At 38.7% G+C, this 23,058-nt stretch overlaps 2 protein-coding genes across 27 annotated transcripts in view; one reads left to right on the top strand and one right to left on the bottom strand.

Annotated features, from left to right (window-relative positions):
* The window catches only part of SUPT3H (SPT3 homolog, SAGA and STAGA complex component), a 461,776-nt gene extending 439,995 nt beyond the window's left edge, over positions 1-21,781 (bottom strand). For 6 of the 26 annotated variants that reach the window (XM_037893907.2, XM_043542150.1, XM_043542158.1 and 3 more), the window contains exons 1-4: positions 21,302-21,522; positions 20,463-20,502; positions 10,181-10,289; positions 7,836-7,939 (exon numbers count right to left, since the gene is read on the bottom strand). In XM_037893907.2, the coding sequence (XP_037749835.1) occupies positions 7,836-7,939 (104 nt within the window). In that variant the 5' untranslated portion in view covers positions 10,181-10,289; positions 20,463-20,502; positions 21,302-21,522. Of the gene's footprint in view, positions 1-7,835; positions 7,940-8,880; positions 8,917-10,180; positions 10,290-20,462; positions 20,503-21,221 lie in introns of all 26 variants that reach the window. The other 20 variants (XM_043542160.1, XM_043542143.1, XM_043542159.1 and 17 more) reach the window with 18 other exon arrangements.
* RUNX2 (RUNX family transcription factor 2) overlaps positions 1-23,058 on the top strand; it is a 212,034-nt gene that overhangs the window by 41,495 nt on the left and 147,481 nt on the right. The gene's annotated exons all lie outside the window — the stretch shown is intronic.

Consider the following 23,058-nt stretch of genomic DNA (forward strand, 5'->3'; position numbering starts at 1 on the left):
CCTCCCCGCCACACACACACACAAACACACACTTCTGTGAGCTTCTTGTGTTAGTATTCAGTTATATCAGTTTGGTCATATTACTGAGTGATACTTTAAAAAGCGATTTAAAATGTGTTACTTTTCGGGCAGACAATAATCATTACAATGTTCATTGCACAGTGTAAACAAACTACGCCAACACACTTTATTGTATCTCAGTGTTCAAATGCTCTTTCAAGGCATCCCCCAGCAGGCTACCCTTGTGTTCATAATGCACAGCACTATATTGAACAGCAGTGAAGGATCCATGCTTTCTAACAGAGATGGCTGGGTTGCAGGTTATGAGGGAAGTTGGCTGGCAATCTAGTAGGAGGCGATGGGATTGAGAAACCTTCATCGTATGATGCTGCAACTGCCCCGATGAGGCATTGCAAACCCTTCCCAAAGACCCTGCAGCCAGTTGCACAGTGAGATTGGTACCCCCAGTGCACTGCTCTGTGTGTCGATGCAAGAGATGTTATTGTGGATGCGCTCCACTGACACAAAGAGCATAGTGTGCACATGCAACAGTGGATTAATTATAGTGTTGGCTGTACGTTGATGTAACTTGCGTCGACAAAACTCTGTAGTGTAGACAAGGCCTAAGTTAAATATGCATATAGGCTTTTCTGGAAAGAAACATGGGAATAGTTGAAAATAAGAATTCTCTCTTATACTACTCTTTCACACTTCGAGGAAGAATAGTTTCCACGGGGTAATAGTTCTAAATTCAGTATCAAGTCAATGAATATTATTTTGTCAGCAACTATGGAAAGTAAAATAAATAAGAAAATCATAGATAAAATATCAAAATGTTATGTTCTCTAATATGATCATATTAATCCAATTCCATTTTGAAACAAGGTTTACCATTAATAGGAGTATGAAGCCATTCTTAGATGATATTAGTTTCAGATTGTTATATTTCTTGAATTTAAATCAGTATGTTGAAAATAAGGAAACTTGTAATGTACTGATTTAGAGACAATACATCATACAAAAAAATGAAATAGCTAATGTAAGGACTGATATACGTCCAACTGCATATATTTAAGCAATAGTTTCATAAAGAGTTTCTGATATCATAGACCACAGGAGTATAACCCAAGCTATTTGTTCATGTCATCAGAAACCTAAAATGGAGTTACCACCTTAATTTATGTATTTTTTAAAATTGTACTTAATGGACAGAGAAAATATTCTAAGTGCTCACTCTCCACGCAAAAATCAAAATCTGGTCAAATTTTTAATCGTTTTCACTGTGATTAATGGAATCATAAAAAAAAGAAATGGAAAAGCCATATTAGATCATCCAGGCCATCGCCTTATCTACAAGGGATTGTTATCTACAGCTGATTTCCTAGTGTTTACTTAGAAATGCTATAAACTTCCTAGGGGCCCCAGTAGCTGTTTGAAGTTGCTAGAATGCTGGTTGCCACTGAAACCTTCTAGATGTATTTAAAACTGTTTCTTGCAAGTTGTCTTCCCCTTTTCCTCAATAATTTCTATTGTATGTTTTTAGGACAGTTTTAATCTCATTGTGCACTTTGCAGTCTTACTACATAACCTTTTAACATCAGAAACATACTGCATTAGAAGTAATATTTAAGGCCTTGGTCCTGCAAGTGACTCCATGCAGATTTCAGAGTAGCAGCCGTGTTAGTCTGTATTCACAAAAAGAAAAGGAGTACTTGTAGCGCCTTAGAGAAATTTGTTAGTCTCTAAGGCGCCACAAGTACTTCTTTTCTCCATGCAGATGGATCTGTGTACCTGCTCAGAGTCCCTCTGACTTCAAAGAAGCTCTTCATGAATACAGGTTCCCTCCAAATGGTGCTCTTTGTACAATAGGAGCTGAAACCAGAGGCAAGCCACAAGTGCATCAATTGCTCATGTATTTCCTCCTAAATAAAGATAAATGACTACACAAGCAAGGAGGAGCAGTTGTGGTTTAATCCAAAACTGCATTCAGAACTTTCCTAACAGGACAATGAGGACTCAAACAATACAAAACAAGAAAAACAGCTTTAAATCAAACAGTTTTTGCCCAAAAAATATATTAAATATATATTGAGTTCAGTGTTACTCAACAGCTACTGGAAGCAGCTAGTCTTCAAAGTCAAACCACATGCAGATGTCACTAGTAGAATTGGTCAAAAAAATTCATTTTAAATGAAAAACTACCTTTTTCTTTTCAAGAGAATTTTCAATGAGGAGTGCATTTCCAACTACTTTTTGAGTTTTTGTTATAAAAACAAAGGTGTTTTGGTTTTTCGCAATCAGAAAGAAAAACTGGTTTTCAGCCAAACATATTTGGTTTTCACAGTTGTGACAAAAAAACAAAAACTTTTTGGGAAAAATATTAAAGAAAAAATCTTTTTTTTTTTGGTCAAAAATTTTCACCAAAACAAAACATGCCCCAACCAGCTCTAGTCACCACTCATATTACCATTGCCTATCAACATGCAGGTAGTGATGCACAATGTGCAGCACACAAGTATTTAGCATTTTATACAGCTTAATTCAACAAAACTATCAACCAAATGCCCATCCAACAGACATCTGACATCAATGGGATCATTCCCATGTCCTCTTAAGCATGTGAACAAATAAGGCCTTGTAGGATCAGCTCATTAATTTGTGCATCATTAATATTACAGTAAATAAATACCAATTTTCAATATATAATTTCTCCACTGGAAAACATTTATAGACAAGTTTTGAAATGTTAATTTGTTGGTAATTATCTAATCTGGAGCCCAATCCAACATTCCCGATGCACCAAAACTCCCACCCAGGAGTGTGCGCGCGCACGCAAGGAACCCAGGATCAGATTCTTCATAGTTTTGTGGTCTAAGACCACAATTAATTTAAATGATTATGCCCAAATGGTTGAAAATTATTAATCTTTTAGGTAGATTTGGGCTTGCTTACAAACAAAATTTAATTCATCAAGACCTTTCACTGAAGAAAAAAAAATCTCTGATGTCCTATAGTTGTTCAATATTTAAAATAATATTACAGGTTCCAGAAAGTCATACTACATGCAACTTATTTTACATCATAGATGACAGACCAATTACATGTGTAAATTGGAATTTTATCTGCAAGGTGAAAATATCCATAATGGCTGTCTCTCTCCTGGGCTAAAGCTATTGTTTAAATTAAACAGACCTCGGGGCTTTAACGGTTAGTTTGGAAACAGGATGTAGATCAACCAAATGAAATGATATAAGAAACATAAGCACAGTTCACTGGATCTGCTGAAACTTTTATACTCTTTTTAACACCTACTACTGTACTAAAAGTTCTGAAATCACATACCAGATATAAATAAAGGAAATCTGGGTCAAAGCAAGATCCATATAGCATTAAGTTACTTTAAATGTTTACAAGATCAAATACCAAATAATTGCAAACCCCTCAGATTAAAATCAAGATTAATATCAAGTTACAGTACAATATTTTTTACTCACTGCACTACTTTTATTTACCTCCATATGTCTCCAACAGCCAAATATTAGTGTAGTTTAGTGTTACCACTAACTACACCTGAAAAACCATTTACATAGATATAACAATTCACATACTGAACAAAATTAGGTTTCAGAGTAGCAGCCGTGTTAGTCTGTATCCGCAAAAAGAAAAGGAGTACTTGTGGCACCTTAGAGACTAACCAATTTATTTGAGAATAAGCTTTCATGAGCTACAGCTCTCTTCATCGGATGCATTCAGTGGAAAATACAGTGGGGAGATTGTATTTTCCACTGAATGCATCCGATGAAGAGAGCTGTAGCTCATGAAAGCTTATTCTCAAATAAATTTGTTAGTCTCTAAGGTGCCACAAGTACTCCTTTTCTTTTTGAACAAAATTAGTTGCAATTGATATTACAATTTCTCCTCATGTAAGCAAATGTTTTAAATTGTACTAAACATCAACTGAAAAATTGAAAAACATTTTATCAGATTAAGCTCTCTCATGCTCTATGGTAGGATTCATATTCAGAGAAGCACTACTTCTGTGTCACAATTTGCATGTGTGTATTCTTTGAGAGTTAAAGTCAAACCCCCAGGAAGGGATGAGATAGTTCCCTTTCTCGCCAAGGAGGGACAAACTCCTCAGTGATACCCTATGGATTGCTCAACAAAGGTGGTGATGCTGCAAGTTAATATACGTTACTCTGGGCTTGTCTACACATAAAACTACTAACTGGCAAGCTAGGGTGTGAATCTACAGTGCCACGCAGTAACTTTCCATCTGGACACTGTTACAGATGTCTTATCAGTTGGGGTTTTTGATTTTTTTTTTTTTAAATGAAGTGCCATTTTTAAAAAGTTTCTTGTTTTGCACATTGTATTCCTCCCACAGTTCCCAGGATCTTAAGAAGCCTGTGTGATTCTATTATAAATTGCTTAATGGGAGAATCTGTAACTTCCTAAATTATGTAATTTACGAAAAATGTCAAAATTTGTCAGTGCCCAGAAAGGTTCTTTAAAGTGGTAACTTCATCATAATCTACAGGCCAAGAGAAACAGCTGTAATTTTTCTATGGTCCATCCCTGGCAAAAACTTTAGCAGAAAAAAATATTTTAATATGAAAACAATAAAATTTAATTTTAATAAACTGATTATATTGGAAGGGTTACTTTCATTCCTACCATGTCAGTGAAATTGTTTATGAAAAATATTATCTCAGAACACAGATGACTTGTTTGTATAATTTCTAAAGTAGCAACTGTTTCAGAGCTTGTTCAGAAGAAAAATGTCTGTTTCTTCCACTTATATGGCCAATAATAACTTCTACATTCTGACAGAAATCATGTGTATGCTGGCGGGCAGGAGAATTTCAAAAGCACTGAATCAGGAAGTGACCAATTAAATAAAATATAGGTTCATCAGACACTGACCTAAAGAAGCTGCATAGACTTCTTTGGCTCCCTAAACTCATGGCCTGCCCTTGATTCTGGAGTCCAAAAGATGATCACTTATGTTTGTTCTTTGTGAGGGGAGAAAACATGCATTTTCGGTGCAGATAACAGTTATTTTAGGTTTAAGAAAAACAAAATATATATAAAAACTCCATGAAAGAGAACACACTGAGTCACCAACTCTCTACATCACTAAAGATACACAAAACAGCAGATGCCTCATAATTGAGCTAGCTGGCAGTCAAGATTCCTCTAGCTCGAAAGGTGCAGCACGTGGAAAACAGAACATCTCATTTCAATTATATACTGAAATACATCACAGTCTACCTACCTACCTACAAGATTCTAATACCTCCATCCTCATTGCATCTAACTGAAAACAGAATTAGACCTTCCACTTTTTGGCAGTTACTTCTAAATATACTCTAAAGCAGTAGCTCTTAACCTTTCCAGACTATTATAACCCTTTCAGGAGTCTGATTTGTCTTGAGTACCCCCAAGTTTCACCTTACTTAAAAAACTACTTGCTTACAAAAATCAGACATAAAAATCTGCCCACTATTACTGAAAAATTGCTTACTTCCTCATTTTTACCATATAATTATAAAATAAATCAACTGGAATATAAATATTGTACTTACACTTCAGTGTATAGTATATAAAGCAGTATAAACAAGTCATTGTCTGCATGAAATTTTAATTTGTACTGACTTCGCTCGTGCTTTTTACGTAGCCTGTTGTAAAACTAGGCAACTATCTAGATGAGTTGATGTATCCCCTGGAAAATCTTTGTGTACCCCCAGGGAGTAAATGTACACCTGATTGAAAACCACTGTGCTGAAGAGCTGAGTAACTCCTCCCATCAAAATTGCCAAATATGGAAAACAGACTTAAGGAAATGGCATATTACTAAGTATGGTTGGGGAGTCCTGTCATGCCCTTATCTGGGAACATGCTCTTCTCCAGTAAAATGCAAACACAGCTAAATGGTCAGTCAAGCTATCATTTAAAGTTAGACATGTCCCAAAATAAGTTTTTTAAACCCTAATGGAGCCTGTTAATGAATAGAAGAAACAGAAGGAAGGTGAAAACTAAAAGCAGGAGATTGGTGGTTTTCTTCTAATATGGTACATCACTACTAAGATCTGATAAATTTCTGTAACATTAAGAAGCCAAGTGTAATGTTTACCCAGAGGAGCAACATTCAGCTTTGAGATACACAACATTCTACAGAGGACATTACAGAAATAATGCAAGTTAGAGTTTCAGCAGTTTTTTATGAAGCTGATCCTCAGTACCTACTGTATAGTAGAGAAGGAAAAGATACAAAAGGTCTAAGTTACTAAGATCTAAAACTTTATAAGCCTATATATGGAGAGAGACAGACAGACAGACATTGTAAACAGATAGAACGTTGACTTTTCAGCTATTATTCTTTTTGACTGAAATCAGACATACAAAATCTGTAGATGTATATGAAACCACATAGTAAAAAGAAGTTTTCGAGTCCCCTCTACTTCAGAGTTTAAGGATCCTGCCAACATAAAAATCAATAGTCCAAAACGTATTCCCTGTTAAATCCAACCTACTTTGCCTCATCTTATTTTCTATTGAAGCGTTAAACTATTTTCCAGAGCTGAGACTTTAATTTCAGCAATTTTAACTAGTAAAGACAGACAAAAATGGCCAATATTATCTTTTAATGGAACAGGTTTACTTACTGGCACTCCGGCGCTAGCTTTCTAAGAACTGAAAATCTAGCAGAGAAATCAGTGGGGAAAAAAAATCCTTCTAAATATTCCAACAAGATTTCATACAGCACGGCTCCCCTTTAAGTACAGCTGAACTCAGCAACGCATACATGTACACCCTAATTTCCACCACCCCCACCCTACACACACACACTGGATAAAATATATTCATAATAATATATAAAAGAATTGCACATAATTTGGAGTTGGGCTACCAGCCCAGTTCTCTATCTGCAGTTTTAAAGGAGATATACTCCAGACTTGGGCTGAAATTTTCTTTAAACTGCCTGGTAAATCAGGAATAATGATCCATAGGGAAAGAAGAGCTCATTAGCCTGAGTTCTCCCCCTCTCTACAGATCAATGTATCCTGGACCCATATAAAAGGGAAAAAATGGCAGTGCTGGCAGGTCAAGCTCTCTGATGGATAGGTTGCCTTCAACCAAATCAAGATTTGCAGCCTGGCCCAGTGTAATAGGCCACTAATCAAGTAGAACAGAGCCTTAGGTAAGGAAATCTTCTTGATTATGCAGTGTCTTAAAGATTGAGTGAATGGCTATTTAAATGTCTTGTGAGATTCTAAAAGTTCTGAGCTACAAACCCTTCTAATATCACAGCTTACAACTCTGCTTAATCAGGTTTCTAAAATTCCAGTGGCATTTTAGAATAATAAATCATTTCTCTTTATAACAATTTTGCTCACCACCAAAACTAAATTGTAATCAGTTCCAACTGGTCCACACATGTTAATTCCATAATAAATGGCATTATCTCACCAGTTAACAAATCTTTCTGTATTAACACCAAAAGCTATGGTAAAACTACAATGAAAAGTTACTTTTAAAATAATTTTATGTCAATAGTATCTTATCTTATTTGATGACGAATTAAGAAATGTAGGTCTCAACTTATTTTCATATACAATACATAAAACATATCCATTATTTAGTAGGGTTTTTCAATCTGTTTATAGCGTAACAAATGTGGGTAATATTTTATTTACCTAGAGTGTCTTAAAAATATAAACAATGGGATAGCCATCATATGTATCTGTTCTTCTGCCCTATTTTCTTAGAGAATGACAAAAAACACACATTCAAAATGCAAACAGTCCAAAATATTTGGATAGCTTACTTACATCATACTTTGCAGTTCAGGAGTAAAGCTTGTTGATTTCCCTGTCCCTCTTCCGCTGCTTGAAGAGGTAACATTTGACATCGGGCTAGCTGCAATATTGCTCATCTGAGTAAACAAAAAGAAACAATAGAGCTTGCAAACATATTTAATTTAATAAACAGGGGATCTTGGAAATGGGCAGCAACTATAAACCACTTCACAAAGTATATGTGGTTTAAAATATCCAGCCTACCATACTATGTTTCATGTTGAAGTTAATATCTTTCATTCAGCGCTACAAGAAAATTATTTTCTCCTCTATTACAGGACAAATTGAGAAAACCACACTGTTCATTTTAGTAAACAGATACATAAGAGGAATCAATAATAATTGTAATAGTTTCACCTTAATGACTGCTACGTACGCTTGCTTTGCATTACGGATTCAGAAGGAAAAAAGCAATTCAGGCAAGACATATAATAATACATATAAAAGCCTTTTCAATGTAGAACAGAAGCCTATTTGAGTTGCCACCTGTATTATCAATAAAATATAAACTGTGGTCAGCAATCACTGCAACTAGCCTCATTGAAAGTGCGTGTTGGGTACTTATTTGTGTTCACACTTCTCCACTGGCTTTTTTTTTAAAAAAAATATAAACTCAGGGAGCCATTCAAAAAGCAACAATGCAAGCTTATCTCAATATCTATTCAAGAGCTCACATTATTATGGGCTATATATGTGCCTTTAATAGGCCCAGTCTTCCAACAGAAGTGCATAACCTTCAGCTCATGCAGCAACCAAATCCCATAGGGACCTTATTCATATAGGGTTTGTCTACATAGGGAGAGAAGATGAATTAAATATAGCTGTGAAGTTAAAGTGCATTAAACCTAGCTTTCATTCAGAAGGAAAGTGGCCTTAGTTCACTGTAGCTTAATCTTCATTGGAGTGACTAAGGTCCTTACAGTATTGAAACCAAATACTGAATCCTAAAAAATAAGCCAGTAAGAAATGTGAATGAACTCAACATTGAGATATTCAACTTTAAATCTGATTTACCCACTTTGCACTATTTTCAGCTTTATGTATGATCCAGTATCTGTAAAAAGCAGGAATACAAAATGAACAAAAAAAATATTTTAAAATGTTTAATGGTTTTCCTGACAGAATTTCTGTAAAATTAAAACAGTTTATTCCAAGTTGAAACCTGGACTCAGTTCTACTCTAACCAGACCACATATACTAATTTAGCTTTCTATTTTTCCTCTCTAATAAAATGCAAGTCAAAATATCTTTAAATCATGTCATCTATAATCTTAATTTACTGAAAACTAACCAAAGAACTACCAGACAATGCATAACAAGGATATTTCATGAAGACCACCAAATAATAAAATTAACTTAATAAACTGAGTCAATATAATTAAAAATAAACACACAAGTTCATGTTTTAAACATCACTCATTAGAAGCAATATAAAGAGTCAAACGTTATCCAAGTATATTTCTATATGCGAAAATAGATACTCTTGCGTGTCTTGTTTTTACCGCCAAACAACATTTAGCAACACTAAAATATTCCAGGCACCATGAATGTCTTCTGATAAACAGAAGACACTCACAGTATATTTTTTCTCCTGTCTGGTTTGCTAAGAGCTGGTAAACCTTCACTTATCCAAGATCTGCTCATTTCTTATGTTGTTGTTAGTAGTAGTTGTGATAATAAAATGCAGATGTTAATATCATTTGTTTTCAGTCAGTCATTTCCCAGTTATAATTTTACCTTTAACCTATGCTTTTTAAAAAAAGAAGCTTAACAATACAAAAGCCTGTATACGAAGCCTTCTCTCCAGCACTAACGCTACATGTGGTTCATTACTATATATATATATTTTTTTAAAAAGAAAGATATTAAGTCTTTTGAATATGTAATATATTTTCCATGGTAATGTGGTACTTCCACCTTTTCCTGTTCTCTATATGTATAAATATCTTCTTACTATGTGTTCCGTTCTATGCATCCGATGAAGTGGGCTGTAGCCCACGAAAGCTTATGCTCAAATAAATTGGTTAGTCTCTAAGGTGCCACAAGTACTCCTATTCTTTTTGCTGATACAGACTAACACGGCTGCTACTCTGAAACCTGTTATAATTATGGTTACATTAAAAAGATTAAGGATACTTAGCACACAGATGCATCAAATAGATAGAGAAACTTGTAATATACACCTATCTCTAAAACACTAGAGTAAACTGTTTTATATTAATGCTTTCACGTATAGTTTAAGAGACTTCCACTTATTTTCCAGATTGTAATTTAGGTTCTCACACTACAAACACAAGCACATGTTTAACTCTACTCACATATTTAGTTGCACTGAAGTCTGACTTTAGTCATATGAGTAGGCACACATACTATTTCAAGTGTTCTGAGGACCAGGGCCTTGGTCAGCAGTTACCATTAGTCTCAAACCTAAACAGTAAAATTAGTGAGTTTAAAAAAAATGCAATAAACTTGTCTGTAAGTGTAAAGGAAGATTATGTGTTACTTCAGGCATAGTGCTTCTAAACATTGGAGGTGCAACTGGATTATGTACCAAAGACCCACAGACTTGGAAATTTAAATCAAGAGTATATTTAGTCTTACTTTTGTTTTACACATTTTGCTTTTTACTCTTTATTTTATTATTTATATAACAGTTAATGTCTAATTTTTAATAACTCAAAATACGTATATCCACTCTTATGATAATGTCAAAATTCTTAAATCGAAAGGTCATAGAGAAGTAGAAATACAATTCAGTAAAGCTGTGCAAGGCATTAACACTAGTTTTTGGCTAGAATTTTCTTGCCCTTAAAAATTTTAAAGAAAATATTATTAAAGTTAATGATTAATAAGATAAGGCCCCAATCCTGAAAACACACATGCTTAATTTTAAGCACAGTCTTATTCACTTCATTAATGAATATTAATAATTATATTGCGGAGGAAAGCTATACATGCAAGTGTCTGCAGGACTGGGATTTTACAGGACTGAGATTGTAACATTATTAGGGTTTGTCAAAAAAAATTAAGTGCACGGCATGCAGTGTTTATTTCCCTCCCACTCACTAAGTAAGGGTCAATCAGGCAGCCCGTGTTCACATTAATAATTGTTACAGACATGGCTATCCCTTACCAGCATTGCCAACTCTCATGATATTTGGCGCTTTACTTAAAGCTCACCACCCTGGAGACAAGTGATTATGTGATCATCTGACCTTTTATTTAAAAAAAAAATTCTAGCCCTATGACTGCAGAGAAAAGCTTGAAAGTGAGACTCACTAAAGCTCAGACACTAAACAGCAAACGAAGACAAATAAAAGTTACATCTCATGAGTTTTGAGCTAATGATTTTTGAACATTTCAGTCTGGCAGTACTGCCTTGCATACAAGTAATCCTACTGACTTTAGTGGGACTCTTCCAAAAATAATTGTGCACATAGGCCACAATCCTGCAAAGGGTTCCACCCAGAAGTGTAACCTTCAGTGTCAGGGTGTCATTTATGCCCACGTGTTTTGTGTCAGCACAATTACTTGCTAAGGCTCCAGTCCTGCAAACACTTACACATGAGCAGTCCCATTAAATCCAATGGAACTACCTACCTGCATAAATCTTTGCAGGATCAGGAACTATGAGCATACCAGCTCTATCCATTCATTAAACCACTGTCTTCCTACTAAAACCAAAATATTTAACTTTCAAATCAAGCAGGTGTACAGCATTTTCTTGACATGATGAACCAACAGCTCATCATGCCCTGTCATAGCCTTTAAAATAATTACTTCCCCAACCCACATTTTGTTTGATGGTTTAGATAATTAACTTCTTTACACATCAAAGTCCCATCATCCGCATGTTCTATTTCCTTTCTTCCGGACATTAAAAACAAAGTCAAAAGCAGAAGCACTCTCAAATCAATTTTCTCCAATAAATACAGCTAACATGGAATTGAAAACCTACTGTAATCTTCAACGGGTCAATGTACTACAGTTGTTTTAGCTTTGAATTGAAATACAGCTGTTTGCCATATTGCACAAAGTGAATTCAGATGTTTAGATCGGGTCACAGATTATTTCAACATGTCATAGTTTAATCATGAACTCTAGCAAGGAGAATATAACATTTGATTAACTATTTAAAACTAGTAATTATAAAGGCCTTATCTAAATCTATGTCATACTTGCAAATTATTTTCCTCTTTAAAAAAAAAATCTGGCAATTTTATAATTAAAAAGAAAAGACAATTTACATAAATAATTTTATCAATGAAAACACATAAAAATAAGATACCTATCCTGATCGCTCAACACCTCTGACATAAATTAAATATACAGTCACATAAGAAACAACTCATTCCCTCACACTCCCAAACAATCTTGAGTGGAAAAATGCTAAACCTCCTCTGGTTGAGTTCAGACCAGCGATTCTCTCTCAGGTATGTTGGGAACCTACCGTTCCATAACCTGTCCATTGAGTCTGTGTCTTCCTGTGTAATTCCCACACGATAGGACACACGTGTGATTGACTAATCTTTAAGGTAGAGCGCACAGTCCATCTGTTTACTCAAGCTTTTGGTAAAGGATGGTATTTTGCACTTCCTCATAAACTTCTATAAATAAATGGTGCCCTGAATATCAACAAATTTGGACTATTTCAGATAAAGGTATTTTCTAACATAGAGATGTCTCCAACTGGGTTGTTTTGTCTTAGGGGCCTGACTCTTCTCCCATTTACACTAGACTTACACCTAGAAAACTCCTCTGAAGTCAGTGTCATTAACTATGATTTACTATAAATCATATAAGCAATAGGAGAACGAGGTTATGTACTTCTAATAAAAGTAAAGAGGCAAATCATATAAAACTTTACAAGGTTCCAAGAAAATTAGAAGTTAATTACATGTTTCCATTCAGCAGGAGATAAGGAATGTGTATATGGTACCTTTCTTACTTTAGGTGCAAAAATAAATTACTGTTACAATAAATTATTTCTGCAGAGTTCCATCTAATTTTTGTATTGCATCAGGCCCTCATTTCACATCTTCCATAACTACTTTCTGCATATGATCTGAAATAATGCAAAATGGGATACATTTTTACTTACATAAAACTCATACAAAACAGGAAGGAAGAAAACCACTGGATGCTAAGATGCTTTGAGCAAATACTGTATTAAAATTAGTGTTTTTGTTTTAAATATTCTAGTCTTTACTGCAATTTAAACTTAAGCCAAAATCAGAAATGTCACCATTAAGTATTGTATTTGTGCAAACACTCAGCACTGTGCAAGATGTAGTACAAGAAACAGTCCCTGCTCCTTTGGCGTTTAGGAAGTAAGGGTTTTAATTAACCATGTGTATTTAGGTCTTTGATTTTATCTTATCATGCAACAGAAATGTTAAGTCATCTTCACAATGGAGTGCTGGTGTGTGACTCGGGATTTAGGGTTCTATGAAAATACAAATAATAAAACAAAATAAAAATAAACACACGAGAAAGTACACTTCTGAACTAGTCTATCTAGTTTTTAAAAAAGTATTAAAGAGAATGGACAATGAAAATAATTGTATACTGGATTATGTACAGTGTTACACTGACCCTCTATTTCAGTGGTTCTCAACCTATTTACCATGTGGGCCACATATGAAGCTTTTTATGTGTTATATGGGCCACATCCACAAATATTTAGTTGTAGGCCTTCACGTTATGTAACTGAATGGGACGCTTTCATTTGACTGTTTCTTTTCAGTTCCGACCTGTACTTCATCAACTTCTGTCCTCTCCTCTTTACTACAATTATCCCTTTAACAAAATCATCCCTTAAGAGATGTCTATCTAATTCGCATACTCCTCTGTACCTGTCAGCTTTTCCCCAGCCCGTAGTCTAAGAACTCCTCTTCTACGACCTTTATAATTTTACAAGCCAGCAATTTGGTTCCTTTTTGGTTTAGGTGGAGCCCATCCTTCCTGTACAGGCTCCTCATTTCCCAAAAGGTTCCCCAATTCAAAATAAACATAAATCCCTGCTAGGAACACCACAGTCTCATCCACTTATTGAGACTCTGCAGTTCTACCAGTCTAACTGGCCCTGCAAGCGGAACAGGAAACATTTCAGAGAATGCTACCGTGGAGATCCTGGACTTCAATTTCTTACTTACCAGCCTAAATTTGGCCTCCAACTCCTCTCTCATACCTTTCCCTATATCACTGGTACCTCCATGTACCATGACCACCAGCTCCTCCCCAGCCCATTACATAAGTCTGTCTAAATGTCCTGAGAGATCTACAAACTTCACACCAGGCAGGTAATTCACCATGCAGTTCTCCTAGCCATCACAAACCCAACTACATATATTTCTAATAATCATATCCTCCATTACTATTACCTGTCTTCCTAATAACAGGGGTCCCCCACCCCAGAGAGGTATCCTCAGCGCGAGAGGATAACATGACATCTTTTGGAAGGAGGGTCCCAACCATGGGATTGTTTCCCTCTACTCCCGCTTGATGCTCTCCTTCCCCAAGATATTGATCTTCCTCAACACAGAGGCTGTCAGGCGAGGAGAGGGGTCAACACAGAGCAGGGGTGGGAATACTCCATTATATCCCAAAAAACCTCACCTATGTACTGGTATCCCTTAGCTTTTCCAGTTCAGCCACTCTGGTCTCAAGAGCCCGTACTCTGTCTCTGAGGGCCATGAACTGCTTTCACTGAATGCACACACACGCCACCTGCCCACAAGGCAGGTAATCATACATGCTACATTCACTGCAATAAAATGGATAGCCCTCACTCTGCTGCTGGACTTCTGCCTGCATTTTTTTTACTCTTGCTGGGGGCTTTTTGGTTGTTTGTTCTTTATCAGGAAGGAACATTTGCGGAGGAGGGGGGAAGGGGTCAACTGGTGGACAGGAGAATGTTTATTAGGTGTATCTGGCTCTCATGCTCCCTCCCTAAACTTCCTCACAAAACTCCTCTTTGTTAGCTCCTTTGGTCTCTTACAAACTGGCTTTTTAAACTCCTGTTCTCCATGAGTTAGCCCTCGCCCTCACCCTCCTTGTCAAGGGATCCTAAAGGAATTAGGGATCAAAGGATGGCAGGCTAGAGAGCTTCCTTAGGAAGCTCTCAGCTTTGCCTAGCACACCGCTGGGCTCAGCATACAGCCCCCCCAAACAGACCACACTATAAATGTCAATTAATCAGGCACATTGCAAGCAAGCAAGCACACAAGACAGACAGACAACAAACTCACCCAAGGGTAAGAGTCACTCCTCTTTCACCTGGAGAACTCCCTCGCAAAACTCCCATTTGCTGCTCCTGTTCGCTAGCTAGACATGAGGAACATCAATTCTATAACAGCTATCTTCCTTCTTTCGACTTGATGAGATAAACCATGACAACCCCATCACCTGTTCTCAATAATGCACAATGAATCTAGAATTCCTCTCTGAAAACCAGGAGAGCACAACAAACTGTTTTCAACTCTACAACGTCAACTGGACAAAATTCTGTCCTCAGATGTGGTTCTCATAAACTTCAATGGGAGAAATGCATGTGCATGCAAGAATAAAATGAAGCCCACTAGCTTTTTGTTCACAACTCCTCTCCTTCATCTCAGAAGAGATAAGCAGTCGCAAAGGTTCACATCTGTACCTGACAGGAATGCCTCTTTGCATGTATTAATTTGTTTTACTTAAAAAAGCATATCTAAAATCTACAAATAAGCAAAGATTCCCTTCTAAAGTTTTGACCAGTTGTACTTGACAAAAATAATTCTGCTTCACTTGACCAAACTCATACTGTAAACCACTGATCCTGTTAGAAACCATATAATATTAGGGACTTGTCAACACTTGAAACGCTACATCTGCACCCCTGTAGCGCTTCAGCGTAGACACTACCTACACTGACGGGAGGGGTTGCTATCAGTAATCCACCTCCCTGAGAGGTGGTAGTTAGAGCAACAGAAGAATTATTCTGTCAACCTACCGCTGCCTACAACAGGAGTTAAGTTAACTACCCCACTCAGGGGAGTGGATTTTTCACACCCCTGAGTGACAGTCAACCTACCTTTTTAGGGTACACCAAGTCTAGGTCTCCAACTTTTTACTCAAAATGCAACATCTATAACCTTCCTCACATATTCCTTTTTGATAGCTACAATTTGTCCAAACATAAATGTAATGAGAGTTCTTTAAACCATCTTTGGCAGAAATTTTGGGCCCAGCCACTGAAAGACTGATGATTAATTTACCGGAAACAGACACAGACCTCCAGCTGAAAAATCATGCTATGGATGCAGGATTCTGTAGTGTGAGGTATTGATAAAGTCACAGGCATTTCTTACTTTGAATTCAATTGGAAACTCTATAGTGGGAGGTCTTTCTTTCCCTGGAGCTACTCATGCTCCGAGAAGGCAGAAACTAATCTCAGACTTCAGAGTAGCAGCTGTGTTAGTCTGTATCCACAAAAAAAAACAGGAGTACTTGTGGCACCTTAGAGACTAACAAATTTATTTGAGCATAAGCTTTCGTGGGCTACAGCCCACTTCATCAGATGCATAGAATGGAACAAGTATATATATATATATATATATACACATACACACACACACACACACACACATACAGAGAACATGAAAAGGTGGAAGTTGCCATACCAACTCTAAGAGGCTAATCAATTAAGATGAGCTATTATCAGAAGGAGAAAAAAAAACTTTTGTAGAGATAATCAAGATGGCCCATTTCAGACAGCTGACAAGAAGGTGTGAGGATACTTAACATGGGGAAATTTAATCTAGCGGGAAGCGGCACAGGCCAAGGGATGTGCTGGCCGCCCTTCGTACAGCCCCCATTGGCCTGTAGCAGCGAACCACGGCCAGTGGGAGCCGTGATCGGCCGAACATGCAGACGCAGCAGGTAAACAAACCAGCCGGGCCCCCCAGGGGCTTTCCCTGAACAAGTGGCGGCCCTAGTTTGAGAACAACTCGTGCAGAAAACTTGATCTATGAGGAAAGGTTTAAAAAACCTGGACATGTTTAATTTTGAGAAAAGACTGAGGGGGGACCCTACAAAAGTCTTCAAATATGCTTAGGGCTCATATAAAGAGCATGGTGATCAACTGCTCTCCATGTCCACTGAAGGGCACAAGAAGTCCCTTGATCGGGAGCAAGGGAGATTTCGGTTAGATATCAGGAAAAACTAACTATCAGAATAGCTAAGTTCTAGAACAGGCTTCCAAGGGAGCTTGTGGAATCCCCATCATTGGAGGTTATTAACAACAGCTAAGACAAACACCTCTTAGGGATGGTCTAAGAGGTATACTTGGTGCTGCCTCAGTGTAGGGGGCTGGACTAGATGACCTCTCAAGGTCCTCTCTGGGCCTACATTTTTATGATTTCATAATAATAAAGAAGAGTAATTAAAAAGTTAAGTTTAGTCATACTTTATTGGTAGTCAGTACATCCCCTTTTAGGGATCCCACCATAACACATGAAGCCTGTGAGCCACCAGATCTTTGCAGCAGCATATCCCAACACATAATATTTGTTCTGTTTTGACATCTGTCTCAGTGTATGACAATGGGAGCAAACATCCTTTTGTTCACTTTTAAACATTTAGAGTGAGACTTTCAAGAGCTCCCACTCAAGTCATTGAGAGTTTTACTATCAACTTCATAGCAGCAGCATTAGGCAAACACTGGGTACTTTAGAAAATATCCACCTTTTTCCCTTTGTCCCAAATGGTCCCCCCCCACTGATTAACCTCTTGTTTACTACCTCCCATTATTCCTTTTTCATTTTCCTGTTGAAAGTTTTAAGGTGTTGTTTTGATTACAAATATTTTGCTGGCTTTGAGAACATTTTAACTGTATTTTTGAGTACCCCAGGCACGTGAAAGAACTTGGAAAGGGAGGGGGCTAGAAGATTACTTATAAATAAAATTATTCTGTATGTTTAGTAGTGCCATGGAAACTAATGATTTTTAGCATTACTGCTGATCTTTTTATGAAATACAAAATGTAAATTGGTCTAGCAAAATATAGTTTCCCACAAAGGCATCAATTTAAGTTTCAGTACTTTGGACACACAGGTTTCTGACTAGTTACCAAGGATCTCATAACCGAGGAGTTCTCAACCTTTTTCTTTCTGAGGCACCCCCAACATGCTATAAAAATTCTGTGGCCCACCTGTGCCACAACAACTGTTTTTTTTGCATATCCAGTAGATTAAAAGCCGGAGCTGATGTTAGGGGGTAACAACCAGGGCAACTGCCTGGGGCCCCAAGTCAGAGGTGTTGAGCGATCAGAATAGGTATCTTATTTTTATGTGTTTTCATTGATAAAATTATTTATGTAAATTCTTTCCTTTTTAATTATAAAATTGCCAGATTTTTTTTTTAAAAGAGAAAAATAATTTGCAAGTATGACATAGATTTAGATAGGGCCTTTATAATTACTAGTTTTAAACAGTTAATTAAATGTTATATTCTCCTTGCTAGAGTTCATGATTAAACTATGACATGTTGAAATAATCTGTGACCCGATCTAAGTTGCTTGGGCTTCAGCTTTGGCTTCAGCCGCACGCGCCGGGGCTTCAGCTTCCTTCCCTGGTCCCCAGCAAGTCTAACGCCAGCCTTGCTTTCTGTTTTATTTTGGAGGACCCCCTAAAAGCTGCTTGTGGGCCCCCAGGGGCTCCTGGACGGCTGGTTGAGAAACTCTTGTCATAACCAACTAAATAATGCCTAGAACAGAAAAAGCACATGGCTAACTGTAACTGGCTTCCCCATTTTCTTTATAAACTTCATGATAGCAACAGAACAGTCCTCACAATTTCTGTGGGATTATCACACTTCTTGGGTTTGGCCTGCTGCCTTACCACACCCCTTGAGGCATGCTATCACCACCCAGAAATGCAGAATCTAGCATGTCTTATTTCTTAAGGGTATCATGTAGGGAGGGTATTAACAACCAAGAAAGGTGTACAACATTGCCTAAAATGATTATGCAAATGTAATTCCTAACACATGTAGTTTATTAAATTATAGTTTGCTTATGTTGACAAGTTACTAATTGACTAATCCCGTTTTAGACAGTCGCATTTTGTGTTATTCAAAATTAAGTCCATAAGAGCAATGTAGTTGGTTGTGACGCTGTTTGGCTTAGCAAATAAGCCTGTATATTGAAGAGCTGAGTGAATTCTATTAAACCTTGAGCATTATTGTCAACCACATTGTTCCAAAAACATGAGTTAGACCCCCAAAATAAAAAAATGTGAGGGGTTCTTTTTATTCGCCTTCTAGTTTTCAAGCTTTTAGAGCATACTCTGGTCATCTGTTCAAGCTTCAGAAATTACTTTTTTTTTTTTTTAAATGAAAGTTGAGATTCTCATGTAGTCACATGATTCCAGGAGCTGGGGCTTTAAGAAAACTACCAAATATCTCAGGAGTTGGCAAAACTACTTAAGACACCACCCTCACCACTAATGCAGCAACAACAACCAAGATGAAAAGTCATCATAAGAGACAGGTTACAAATCTACAAACATGAGGTCTGAGCAAAGCCCATTGAAGTCAATGGGAATCTTTCTGTTTTGGGATCTGGCCCATGGTAAAGATTAATGAACTTAAAACAGTAAAGGAAGGGGACGGGAGAGAGGTGTAGTTTCCAAAAATGTCTTCTGTGGGGAGAAAGCATAAAAGGAGAAGATGCATAGAGGTAGAAGAACATAGGACTTTAGCTGAATATTTTAAAAGGAAGGCATTCTCTAAATACCACATCAACAGAATTTGTATCTAATTTCCATTTGGTTCAAATTATAACCCTTCAAGTAAACTCAATTCTACAAAAGTCTTCTGAAGTACCTCACAACACACCCTTAATGTTGCTATAGGACGTCCTGGTCTACACTGGGAATTTACACTGGTATAGCTACATCACTCAAGGATGTGAAAAATCCACAGCCCCGAGAGAGGTAACTATACTGACTTAACCCCATTGTAGACAATGCTATGTCAACAGAAGCATTCTTCTGTGGACCTAACTAACATCTCTTGGGGAGCTAGATTGACAATGGGAGACTCATTCCTGTTGGCATAGGTAGCATCTATGTTTAAGCACTGCAGCTGCCCGCTGTAGCATTTTAACAGTAGACATTCCCTGAAGCTAAGTATATTGCCCAAAACATCATTTTCTTCTAGAATGCATATCTAATAATACTTCGCATGTTCTTTTCATTCATAGGCCACAAAATGTTTCAGTCATTTATTTGTGTAATTTCTAGAGCTGAAGTTGCTGACCAATACATAAAGCATAATTTAATATATTTAGTAAATGATAATGAAAGCCACTACACATTTGTAAGAGTTTAACAGAAAAAAATGCATTCTCTTGGACTTGAGAATGTATTAAATGCTCAGAACCTGGGAACAGGTAGTTTTTTATTCATTGCAAAGTCTGGGCCCTTCACCTACAAAACACTACACATGCTTGTACTGCTATCTAAATAAAATCCATCATCCCCCGCAAAAAAATGTGGGAGAGAAACCACCATACTCTCAGAACTGCAAAGATAAACACCACCACAAAACAACACTCAACAGTACCTGGCACACTTTCGGTGTAACTGAACATCAGCAACTTGTTCTATATAAATTATAAAAACATTTTCAAAGTTGTTTACAAACATGACCATAAATAGGGCATAGTGAAACAGTAAGCTATAGCCTAAACCCCAGGGAAATAGATAAGAGGAGAGAAACAGGATGCAGATCACCAGGCTGAGGAGTTATTTGTACCCATACTCCCCAAAGTGGTCACCTGTTCTGGGTGCCTCAGTTATTAGGGTGCTTTGAACCTGAATTTCATACTTGTTGACAGGTTTCAGAGTAACAGCCGTGTTAGTCTGTATTCGCAAAAAGAAAAGGAGTACTTGTGGCACCTTAGAGACTCACCAATTTATTTGAGCATGAGCTTTCGTGAGAATCCACAGCTACCACCGAGGAGTTGTGGGTGCTCAGCAGCTCTGAAATTCAGGCCCGAGGTGTCAGATTGGGCACCCCAAACACTCAGGCACCTGCAACAGGTGGCCAATTCGTGGGGGGGGAGGGGGGGGAAATCTTGGTTTTAGCGTCTGGTACCAGCTAACAGATAACGTTACAAGGAAAGGAGCTGCTTTCCCCAGACCTGGGATGCCACTGGCACAGCGCTGGGTGGAATCACAGAGGCCAAGGTACATTAGCAGACATTCCTGCAACAGGGTGCAAGACTCAGAAACAGACATAACCCTCCCCTTCTCTTCCCCCCCCCCCGCCCCCAAAAAAAGATTACTCGGCAGCCAGGCAATATATCCCTTGGGTCAATACCTCCACAGCCCCATGAGCTCCCTGCTAAGTTAGTCAGGCAATAGCAACACGCTGCTCGCTCGCCCTTGCTGGTGACTCACTCAAAGGCTCAGACACACGGGGCTGGACGCAGAGGCGTGCAAGGAAGGAAGGCGCAGCCTGGCCTGGTGGTGGCCAATTAACCCCAGTGGGCTGGTGTCCAGAGACGGGGGAGGGGGGTGGTTAGACACGGGGGAGAGGGGAGCTGCGCCGTCCTCTTTCCCCTTCCACCAGACACGGAGAGAGGAACCGAGGCCTCTCGGCAGCCGCTCGGCTCTAGGGGACTAACCGAGCAGGGGGAAAATGGCGCCGCCCGCCGGGGGAGGGGCCGGTTCCGCCACACATCTGCTGCGGCGCCCCGGCGCCTCCATTTTCTGTGTGGCGGCTCGCGCCCCTTCTCCTTGGGCGACCGGCGGCGGTTGGAGCCCCGCGCGAGGAGCGGGGGGTGGAGCAGGGGCGGGCCGCCGCGTCCCACAGCAAGGGGCTTCCCCCTGCGCGCGGCGGCGTGGGTGGCGCGTTCGAGCAGCCCGCAGGGGAGAGGAGCGCTAGGGAGTCCCCCAGAGGAGGCCCCCTCCCTCCCCCGTAGATGCTCGGATGTCCCCCACCGGTTTCAGAAGAGACCCTGGAGCCATCATGAGGTACTTCTAGAGGCATCTCTACAGTCCCCTCTCGGCACCTGGTTAGGAAGTCCCCCATGCGTTGTGTTTACATTAGAAACACGCTAGGCCCCTTGCCATAAATTCAGATGCTTGTAGATTTCTCTCCCCCTCACCCCCCCGCCCAGCAGACGGGAGAGGCCCTATAGCAACCAGGCACTGCTGCAGATCGTGTGTCTGAGGCTTAGACGCCACAGAAGTGGTTTTCAACCTGTGGGCCCCGGCAGGGAGTGTCTGACTGGGAGCTCTGAAAGGTGGTTCCCATAGAACAGTGAGTTTCAATCTGTGATTTGCGGACCCCTGCAGGGCCGCAGACTATGTCTAAGATTTCCAGAGGGGTCTGCACCTCCATTTGAAAATGTTTAGGGGTCTGAACGTGCAAAAAGGTCAAAAACCACTGTCTCATGGCAACCAGGCACTACTGCAGGTCATGTATCTGAGGCCTAGACCCTATAGTCGCTAGGCACTACTGCAAGTGGTGTATCTGAGGCTTAAGCCCTACAGCAACCAGGCTGTACTGAAGGTAGTATATGTCAGGCTTTAAGGATGGGTGCCAGTGACTATGAGACAAAAATTAATCCAAACATAATAAGCACCCAGCGGTGTGCAAAGGGTTGACAAAGACACATAGCTCCATCTCAAAGTGATGCTTCATCTATGAGAGTTTGATGCAAGATCCTCTCTTCTGGACAAGTTTAAATGTCCCAAAAAGTGGATCTACTGATGAGTCTCGCCAGAAAACTGCTCCACAGCTTAATAGCTGTCCCCGTCAGGAAGGGTTTGGGGGATATTCAGCTAAGGTCTGGTTTATACATGGATTTTGTACCAGTATAAGTATTTTAGTTGGAGGTGTGATACACCAGTAAAATATAAAATCCCTAGTTTGGACACTGTTATATTAGCATAAAGATGACATACCAATACACCTTATTCCCCTTCCTTTATGGGAATAAGCTATAGTGGTATAAGCCCACTTATACTGGTATAAACACAGCCATACTATGGAATTGTACTATTTTATACTAGTACAGTTGAAGAGGTACAACTTCTGTGTGTAGCCAAGGCCTAAATTTTCCCTCCAATTTCATCCCGTGACTCCTAATTATACCCTCTTATTAAACCCTAACAAACCCTAAACTCTGTCCTTGACATCTAGCCTGTTT

The sequence above is a fragment of the Chelonia mydas genome, chromosome 3, assembly GCF_015237465.2.
Source record: "Chelonia mydas isolate rCheMyd1 chromosome 3, rCheMyd1.pri.v2, whole genome shotgun sequence".
In the NCBI taxonomy this organism is placed as follows: Eukaryota; Metazoa; Chordata; order Testudines; family Cheloniidae; genus Chelonia; species Chelonia mydas.